Source organism: Monopterus albus, unplaced genomic scaffold (assembly GCF_001952655.1).
Source record: "Monopterus albus unplaced genomic scaffold, M_albus_1.0 scaffold95.1, whole genome shotgun sequence".
NCBI classification, from domain to species: domain Eukaryota; kingdom Metazoa; phylum Chordata; class Actinopteri; order Synbranchiformes; family Synbranchidae; genus Monopterus; species Monopterus albus.
Window position 1 is genome coordinate 781,350 of NW_018127975.1, and position 10,614 is coordinate 791,963.

General features: G+C 39.1%; 1 protein-coding gene across 2 annotated transcripts in view; it reads right to left on the reverse strand.

Moving 5' to 3' along the window:
* Window positions 1-6,014: 6,014 nt before the first annotated feature.
* Window positions 6,015-10,614, reverse strand: part of luzp2 (leucine zipper protein 2) — a 135,667-nt gene continuing 131,067 nt past the window's right edge. For both annotated transcript variants that reach the window (XM_020608813.1, XM_020608812.1), the window contains one exon: window positions 6,015-6,954. In XM_020608813.1, coding sequence (XP_020464469.1) covers window positions 6,841-6,954 — 114 coding nt within the window. In that variant the 3' untranslated portion in view covers window positions 6,015-6,840. The remainder of the gene's footprint in view (window positions 6,955-10,614) is intronic.

Here is a 10,614-nt window from a genome sequence, read left to right on the forward strand (position 1 = left end):
TGACACTAATGAGGGCTAGACAATCACAGGAGAATATTAAAAGTCACAGTTGGTGCTTTTTGTGTGACTGACATCTAACCACATGTAACTAGTCCTTGTCATGGTACTCAAAACAGGTTTAAAATGACTTAAAAAAAAGATCTGCCCTGGCTTATTGACCCCGGTTTGCTCTCCAGAATTCATGGGAGTGTAAAGCTTTTCTATCACAAACCTCAACCTCATTAAAATCATTTTACTCCCTAGCTTTAAGAGCTGCGAATAAAACAGCACATGAAGTGGGCAATCTCGACACAGTTGTGCGCGCTCTATAAAGATTTTGCAGTCGTTCATTTGCGACTCATTTCAGGTTCACCCCCAACAGCAGAAGTTGAAAAAGAAGAGGCAGCTCTGGCCTGTTTAATTAGACTGAGTGTTTAATTAGGTTTGCATGCTTAAGTAGTGAGGGCAATTCCCTGTCATAATAGAGCTGACCTTTGCTATCTTAAAACTTAGAACAGCTGTTTTCCTATTTTTAATTGTTGCAACTGTAAAAGATATTATCCTCTATTGCATATATAGGTGAATGAAATCATGTGCATTTTGTGCCCCGCTGCCTAGTGTGTTTCTAATGGGTGTGTTATCTGCTGTTTTCCTGTTAGGTGTACCAGGAATACTGTGATGGAAGGTCCTTATGGTGTAGTCTCTCCCTCTGGCAGCAGAAGCGTCCAGAGCAGTGATCCGCCTGAACTTTTTTTTTTTTCAGTAAGGTGGATCAGGTAATTGTACATTTGTGACTCTGGGGTTCTAACAATAGTTCACTACACTGTCTCCACTGGATTATGGAGATTATTGCTGCTGCTATTACAGTTAGACCCTTTAACAAAGTGCCAGTCATGTCATCATTCTTGAAAGTTGTCAAAGACACCACTGTAAATTACATGAAGATGGAGGGGTTATCACTGACCTCTAAAAGGCCTCAGCACACCTATGATGTTGTTTTTAATCCTTGCTATATGATGCATTTTATAGACTCTAAATCCTCATCAAATCTTGATTCCCATCTAATCCCTTATGGAAGTAGGTGGTTTGGACACAGACAGCTGTTTAAAAAATGTACAAGTATTAGCCTATTTTACAGTGCAGCAACTAAACACATTTCAACTGTTTTGTGTAAATAAGATGTACCTGCATATTTAAAAAATGTGCATGTTCTAGTCATATTAATAACATAATTGGAAATTTTAATGGGCGATTTATGAACCAATTACCAGACAAGCATGACACTGACATTGTGAGAACAACAACAACTTGCTGATGGAGTAACAGGGGCGTGTAGTACTGTATATCTGAATGATCCCTGGAGTACACGGCAGTGCTTAACCTCTTCCACTCCACCCCTCTTTTTGAGCAAATATGGCTTAAATTACATATCTGAATCTGCTCCTGAACCAGGCTGACTATATGAATAAATAAAACCTTGCCAGAAATGAACCACAACAAGGTTTCCAGTAAAGGTGTCGAAAACAGAAAGAGAGCAGCAGGTCTCTGGACCTAAAAGGATGAAAAATTTGATCCACCCCAAGAGGAAGAAAAAATGTATATATACACTGTATACTACAGTCTAATGTGACTTTATACTCCTGGTAAATGACACTATGGGGATGTAAGAAACTGCCTCAAATTTGATGAAGATATCACAAAATAAGACAATTCTACAGTGTTTTTTCTTCATGCAGTGATCCAGGCAGCTCTCCAAGAAATATACCTGTAGGCTCCAAGACACATTAGGAACCAAATGATGCTCTGAGACAGTAAAAACACTTTTTCCTTCCCAATTCCACATAGGAAACTGGTCAAAAACTCTTGTTAAACTTTGTTAAACAGTTTATGGTTATAAAAACTGTACAAAATAACTCACAGAGAACAAATATAACAAAGTATGTTGGTGTTAAATGCCTTTAAACACACAGCCCCCCACCCACTCCAGCCCCACTGACACATAAGCTCAGCTAAGCTAAGTAATGCTCAGAGCTTCAAAAAGTACAACAAGGCTCCTTCTGTGTGCGAAATATCACCGGAGAGCATGAGTAAGACATCTCGGCCTTATGCTGCGTGTGACGCACGCACCAAAACCGTATCATTTTACAAGCACATGCCGTCAAACACAAAAGGGTTCTCAGTACAGGCCAACTTCTGCTGAGACTACAGGTCATAAAGCATCATGGAGCGCGGCCACAGACTGAACCAGATGCCAACATATGCTGGTCTAGTGACAACAAGCAGGTGGAAGATGCACAAATAAACAACAGGAAGCCACACACATGCATGGAAATAAAAATTATAACATCAGGCTGATGGGGGCATATCAAAATAAAACACAGTTTGATAGTAGAACACTTATCTGTTTCTGTGTGTGCAAGGACCCAGCTAACATCCCAGACCAAAATCCAACATTTCCTTTCTACAGTTTGGTCGTAATTTCCATAAAAGTGTTTCAAATCCCCGATTTTTTGACATATCATGTTTAGGCAACTTTAGTGGGAGCTACGTTTAAAATACATCTATAATCAGGCTATCTGTATTTTTGGTAACTTTCACTAATTTAAGTGATATCAGCTGTGTTTTTAAAGGGCTTGTGACATGGCCAGGCCAGAAACAGAGAAAGGGCCAACTACAGGATGTAGGCAGACTAAAAGAGTTTAATTCTGAAATTGACTGATCACTACAGATAAACTTTTGACAGTTAGATCAAATTCAATTGGCTGTTAAATGCAACTACTTTTGGTAGTTACATTTTAGAATCAAACAGCTCTGCTATATTATAAAACTGATGCTGTTCTACAATTTGTTGTCTCTCCCCTGCCTCACATGACTGACAAACTAACAGACTCCTCAGATTTGTGGTTGTTGTTACTGTAGGGCAGTGCATTTTACTTCCCAAGTGATTTGCTTTTGTAATTATCCATGCTGCATGACCCGCTATTTTTCTTAAATTTTATGTTAGGGATGAAAACAACAATCGATAGGCTGGGGCAGGACTGGGAATAGATCACAGTGACACCTGCTGGAGTACACGGCTTGGTCTGTTGTACTTATTCTAAAATTCTGAACTTGAACGATCATTACAGGTTGAAGCCTCCATGCCACATTTTGACTAAACAAAGCTTAATACATTTTTCAAAAGGCAGCGAACTGAAGCGCACTGCTTAATGCTGACGGTGTGACAGAGTCCATTCATTTCTTTGCACATATATGAGGGGAACCACTGTAGATTTGTTGCTTTTCCGGGTGTTCTCGTGATCTGTCCATCCTCCTGGAAGTAGCAAATTAAATTCCACTGAAGCTAACTGTACCATCTTTACAATAGGCAGTGTTTTGAATTCACATTAAACAGAAGCCATTTTCCAGTTTACTAGGTGCATTTCTGGTATAACTCAGCTAGAGATCTGGGTAATTGCCCAATATACAGTGCATCCTTTTCACAAGCAGTCAATGGGAGGCAGTAAAATAAAGATGGCATACAAATACCCCACTGTCACTTTGATCAAATCCCAAGCCCCATGTACTTCATCGCAAGCTTGGCCATCTTTCTTCTTCTCTATCGCTTCGGCCACTTGCAGGGCTGAGGTTTAATGGCAGCATTTTCGAGATCCGCCATGAGAGAAAGGAAAGAAAAGATGGATTATGTGACCTAAAATAGAGCTGTGCACCTATCCCTTAACATTTTCCAACATGGACACTCCTGGGTGCAGTGACCGCACCACATGTCACATTAAGGGCATGCTGTAATCGCAAATACCCAGAGAGGAGCCACAAAACAGTAGATTTTAAACATATTACATTGATGTTTTTTGAAATGTGTGACACTGACATAATACAGTCTACATGCTGCCATAACATTGTAGAAATACATTGACAATGCTTGACAGTGTAGCTGGAACCTAATAGGTATTTTAGGGTGGTAAACACAGTGGAAGGTGAGGTGACTGAGTACTCTGAAAATATACATATTTTCATGCTTTAATACTGTTTTTCTTGTTTATGTACATTCTTTCTCCAAATGTCACTGCTGCACTGTTTACCGGTGTTTATTCTGTGTCTTCTTCAACTTTGACTGATCCCCTGAAAATTCAGCTTCTTCAAGTTTTTTGCCATTTTCCTGCCGCTGTACATTCATGAAGTTAAGTGATTCAGCCTTGGCATGAGCACAAACCTTTTTGTACTGTTTGAAACCATTTTACCATTCCCAACTGCATCTTTGCTTCAGTTTGTGCCTCACGGGGCTTTGCACTGACTTCACTGGAATTCAGGCTCTGCAGTCTGCTTTGTGTTGAGTCTGAACACACCTTTAGAGTCATATTTGAGATCATGATCCCATAATGCTATAACATTACTTTGCAGCAAACCTCAGGTCTTGTTTTCTTTTTAAAAAATATCCTTGCAGTCAGTATGTGTTAGCTACTTTAACATGGTTATATTCACATTTGTAACACTTGATTTTTCACAGGTCCAGTCCAAACATCAACATAAAGTCTGCAACATCATTGTCCATTAATCTATTACTCAGTTGACAGAAAATTAACTGCTAGCTTTTCATAATTGATTTATAGTTTAGGTCCATTTTCAAGCTCAGATCACTGACATTTATTGTTTCCAGCTTCTAAAATATGAGAATGTGACACTTTTCCTCATCTTACAAGACAGTAAATGGAAAATCTCTGGCTGACAAGATTTTTTTATGACATTACCTTGAGCATGGGGATGGTGTAATGAATATTTTTAATGTAATGCAGTGTGTAAGATCTAGAAGGATTTATTAGCAGAAATGGGTTATAGTATATATAATTACAGTATGTTTTCATTAATGTGTAATCACCAGAAAATAAGAATTGTTGCATTTTCTTTAGCTTAGAATGAATGAGTCTTTTAGGTAGGCGCAGGTCCCCTATCATGGAAGGTGCCATGTTGAGCCAGCATGTTTTTTTACAGGAGCTCAGAATGGACAAACCACACATTGGCTCTGGAGAGTGAATTTTGCATTTTCACATGGAAGTAGCAACTTGGATTTGGAGATGCTTGGACGATGGAGAAGTAACATTAGAAACAAGAGGAAGCATTGTCATGAGTTTAAAAACTATAATTTGCAGAAATGAAAGCTCAGTTATACTTCAACATGAGAAAAAGGAAGACATAAAGAAATGGCACAAGATGAGGATAAACACTGGTGGTGGCCTTTCCCACATAGAAATCCTTGATGAAGTACAAATGTTCCAAGAATGATGCCAATGTTGCCTTGTCTGATGGACAGACAATTTAGCCTAACAAATAAAGTTAACTAAATGCAAGTTTTAGTTTGATAGCTTTAGTCAGAACATGACCAGTCCTGAGTAACCTGCGGTCAAATGAGCCACCGTTAGCTTTTGCTTGGTCAAGTCAGCTGCACTTGTTTTCCGAGTGCACAATTTGTCCTGCATTTATGGTAATTGCTGTCAAATGCCTGTGAGGGCTGTTTAACACAATGTATGAGAGCTTTGCTGACCTAATAGAAACATTGTGCACAATTGCACATATACAACATATAAATTAAAATTTTTCATTTGGCTGGTATCCACCTTATACAACAGTGTGAGCAAGTGGCTTTCAGTGATCAAATGAGTTTTTTAATAAATCACAAAAATGATACTAATATTTAATTTCTACAACTTGTGCATGGACACTTGCAGTCCTGGTACATAAAAGCAGTCAGTAAAAGGAAGCAGGATTTGCAGTGTGGACAAAGGTCAAACGATAATGCAGAGAACTTACTCATTTGTAATAATTTGTTAAGCCATCTTTAAAAATATGTGATGAATATTTTCTCAGAGTAAATTTTTTTTCCTGACCTCAGATTGTCAGTGATTTGTTAAGTCTCTAACAAACCTTTTAGTAGTGTTTGACACGTAATTAATATCCAGAGGGCACAAATCCTGATTGGTCTTTGCACCATGCAACCTTTTTGTCTGTTGATCACAAACATACAGTACTCAGACTTTTGTTTTCCCACAAATAACCATTTATTCATCACACATTTACTGAAAAGTACAGTTTATTGAAAGGACACAGAAAGATCAGATAACACAGATACATGTAGCTAGGAGTTACTACTCAGTGCATGGCACATTCTCAGGGAGACGACCCATTGTGAGTCTTTGGCTCTTTGCCTCTGGAGTGTTAAAGGCAGAAAGAGTGCTGAAATATTAAATGTTGAACAGTTGGCCAGCCAACTTGAGCCTCTATATTTCAAAACATGGAGGAGTAAATTAACCTTGCTACAATGACTGACAAACAATATTCTAAATTGGGTGGTAGTAGTAATAGTAGTAGTTGTTGTAGCAGTTTTTCTTTTCTTCTTCTTTTTTTTTTTTTACTTGTCAATCGATATACTTAACACAGGATACAGTGTCAGAGCTCACCAGTGCAAAGGGATTTTTTTCTAGAAAGATCACACATTTAGAAAGCAGTGTCCTTTCTCAGAATAAAACTCAGATAAGTAAACAGCAAATGAACAATCATGAAACAAGTTACCAGTGCCATTGCTACTTTATAAAAAGAATTTGTAGAATGCATGCCATTTTACTATGGAGGTTTGCAGATGACAGTTTGAAATCTGACAATTCCAGTGTCCAAGTAGCTTTTGCAAACAATGCTATTATGCGTGTGTGTAGCTGTAATATGTGTAATGTGTGTGTGTGTGTGTGTGTGTGTGTGTGTGTGTGCGCACACATACAGTATGTTTTTTTGTGACAGTGCGCTAGTGTGTGCTCTTAGAAAGATCCTTCAGGCAACGCAGGAGCTCTGCATTTTGGATGATATGCAGTCCGCTCAGTTGTATTTATGCAGCTTTGTCTTTTTGCTGCCGCCGCCGCCTCCCTCCGCCTCCTTGCTGTCGTCTGAGAACTTTGTGGTGAATTTTCCAGTCTGCGCTTGACTCGTTTGCTGTTAGGTTCAGAAGATACAAATACACGATAAGCAACACTGACACAATAATAATGCACAGTAGACGTGCGCTCTGTAATCTGAGCAGCACATGCTCTTAAATATCTGCGGGATACAAAGATATACAAAAACATATTTTTGTTACTTTGTAATCAAATTAATAGTTAACCTTCTATTGCCATTATTACTGGGAATTATCATCAGTCTGGGCCTCACTACACAACTTCTGCTCCATTGTAGCGGATTTTATTTCAGCTGATGCAGCCAAATGAAAGTGCTGCCTGCGAAAGACTGTAAGACAGTGAAAAGTGTTCACTGGGAATCAGGGTTTCTTAGCCAAACACACAGTTTGTATCCGTGATATCTATTTAACATTTAGATATTTGCAAAGTTGATTGTAACATTTTAAATCCATGTATATTATTCTTGCTGGCAGTTCTTTTTTTGCCCTGCCACTGTTGGCGTGTTGTTGTCGCCACAGTGGTTGATAAGCAGAATAGAGTGGAACCAGCTGCAGAATGTGGATCACCCGCCTGCTTGGTTGCACTTGTGCCTGTGCTTAATCAATTTTACAAACAAAACAACATCAACTTTGCCCCATGATGCTGCTAGAGGCTATAACGCTACAGGGTACCTTTACATTCATTGACTGCTGAGATTAGTTTAGTCTGTGTTCTGAACTCTTACACAATTTATAAAGCCTGTGAACATAATGTTGCTTTTGAGGCCAAAAAAATACAAGATAAATATTATTTTTCAACAGACTTTTATTTTTTGGTCTATGGTGCAACAGTATTTCAGTTTTGTTGGAAAATGGGCAACTTTTATAAACAGATCTACCTACGTCTCGTTTGTAAACATCCTGTATCTGTTGTCTTGTTTTGTCGTCTGTCCCGTCCTATTTTGTGTTGCAGTTGTAAAAAAGGGAAAATGGGCAAATACCTACAGTTGTAATGTTTAATTTACACTGTAATAAAATGAGAGTATAAATAAATTACTCAGAATTAGATTTAAATGACTCTTGAAACCTGATTTTTTATTGTAAATACAGGCCTGTCAGACTGTTATGATGTTCTAGGTTTTGAGATGCTGACTTTGGGGGGGTGGGGGGAATGCCTGCTGGGCATCCACTGGCCTGCTGGTTTTCATTGTATTGTATGTATCAAGAAAAGGAGTTACACTTTAGAATGAATTCAAATAACAAGCTGGTGGGATGGAAAACCAGCAGCTCTCAAAGTTCTGAGCAACAGCACTTCATTTCCACAATGTGTGATTCTGCTGCTTTTACAAACATTTTAAATATAAAATGATCAAGTTCCAAAGAAGTTCATTAATAGAATGCAAACTTCTTTGGTGTTTTGAATAATTTAAGTCATTTTTTTGGCAGTGACATGTTTAAGTACTGCTCGGGCACTAGAAACCAATTCCCTGAGCATCTGTTTTGTGTGGGCCTATGTCACTTTGGAAACTGCCTTACGGCATGCTGGCTGTCTGGAAAATTACTGAATTACTTATCACCCTCTGTGGTAGTGGTTTATAGCTCTATCACCCTTCTTCAAGCACAACAAACAAAAATAAGCAACTCGCACCTTTACATTTATCCCATCATGGACAGGGGTGCATGAAGGTACAGCTTGAATTTAACCATAAAATTTGGCAGTTGTGCAGCTCTAAAATACTGCACAGTACATTTTCAACTTGCGTATTACTGTATGTGATTCAGTGACTGAGGCTTTTTACTCAGTGACTCTCACTTCCATCTGTATGCTGACTTGATCTCTCACTTAATGCACTCTCCTGTGGCTCCTTGCCATCGCCAGTTGCCGCCCACTTTGATGTGGGTTTGGCATATTCACTTTTTGTGTGTCTTATTTATCACCAGCAAAAGCTCCCTTAAGGACATCCAAAAGTTTTTGTAAAAGGATGTTTTTTTTCTTGTGGAAAAACTTGCAAAAGCTTGGTGAATATGTGGGTGCATGCCAGCTATCTAATTAACTAACTCACTGTGCCACAGCAGGCGGATGGCGTGCTTTTATTTCTTGGAATATGTTAGCAACTCAAACAAATGCCGAAACGCATTTTCTTTAGAATCCTTGGATACTGGGCCCTCAAATGTAAGATCCAAAAACAAACACTGAAGGGGCTTAATGTTGTTTTTATTAGAGGTATAATCCAACTATTTTTAAGAATCCTAAAATTTACAGAATAAAGAGGTGACAGACTTATTTTTTACATTTTATATGGACTCATATTAATATAATGATAAAGTAGACCAATGTCATTTATAAATATTTCACATATCTGCTTCAGTTTCTTTTCTTTTTTTGTAGCTTTTCCCTCACATTCACTCTTTGTGCTGGTGTTCTTCCACCTCTTTAATAAATTCAGGAATGTTGGAGAAAAACAATACTGATGCCGCTGTGGTTCCGCTACAGGCACTCTTGTTTAAGAATCCCAGGCTGTGCTGAAGTGTTATGATGTATATATATTTGCCTTAATAAGAAACAGGAAAAACTTTTCTCTGAAAGGATCCTAATGATGGACTCAAGCAGATGCACCTACCATCTGATTAGATTGCATACTGTGGCAACACAGACAGTATATTTAAGAAAGAGCAATGTTGATTCCCCCTATGATGACATTTTAGTTAATCTGGCTGAAATCTCCTGTGTGTATGTGGTGCTGGTCTGCCAGGCCCCGAGTTGGAGCAGTCTGCCAGAGGAAACTGAGTGAAAAGATGAAGGCTTATTGTACAATTTATCCCAACTAAAAGTGCAGCTGTTGCTCTATTTTACTGTAAACCTTTCTCTGTGTTGTATAAAAACACAGCAGTTGCAAGACTATAAGAACTGTTTTTAGAATAGCCTTCAGGGAAGATGCCACTCAGGCTCTGAGCTTCATAAATTGAACATGAGAACACATAATAAAGGTAGAGTAGTGACAGGAAAAGAGGGCACTTTGATGCAGACTGAGCCACAGACACTGGAATACAAACCATTACTAATCAAATTGTTTACTGCACCATGAGGAATACCAGTAAACAGTAAAGAGTCGATTGCAAAACAGTGTGAAAATTTCCTATTTACTGAGATAGAAAAAGATAACTGAAAAATAAATCTCTGCACTTCTGAGAATCTTCTTGTCTGTCAACTTCTCAAGAATGTGATAATTCAAAAAGAACTCCCACCATTGTTAAAATGTATATTGTTTACCAACACAGGTTTTTTTCAAACACTGTATTTTTTGCTAGTCTTGCATTTTGTATTAATACAGAACGGCACCGGGATTGAGGAGGTGGGTGCTGCCATGTCTTCTGATGAGGAAGCAGAGGCTGAGGGCTCAGAGAGGGACTCGTCCATCACCCAAGCTGAAGTCACTGAGGTAGTCAAGAAGCTTCTCGGTGGCAAGGCACCGGGGGTGGATGAGATCCGCCCTGAGTACCTTAAGTCTCTGGATGTTGTTTGGCTGTCTTGGTTGACACGCCTCTGCAACGTCGCATGGCGGTTGGGGACAGTGCCTCTGGACTGGCAGACCGGGGTGGTGGTCCCTCTTTTTAAGAAGGGGGACCGGAGGGTGTGTTCCAACTATAGGGGGATCACACTCCTCAGCCTCCCCGGGAAAGTCTATGCCAGGGTACTGGAGAGGAGAATTCGACCGATA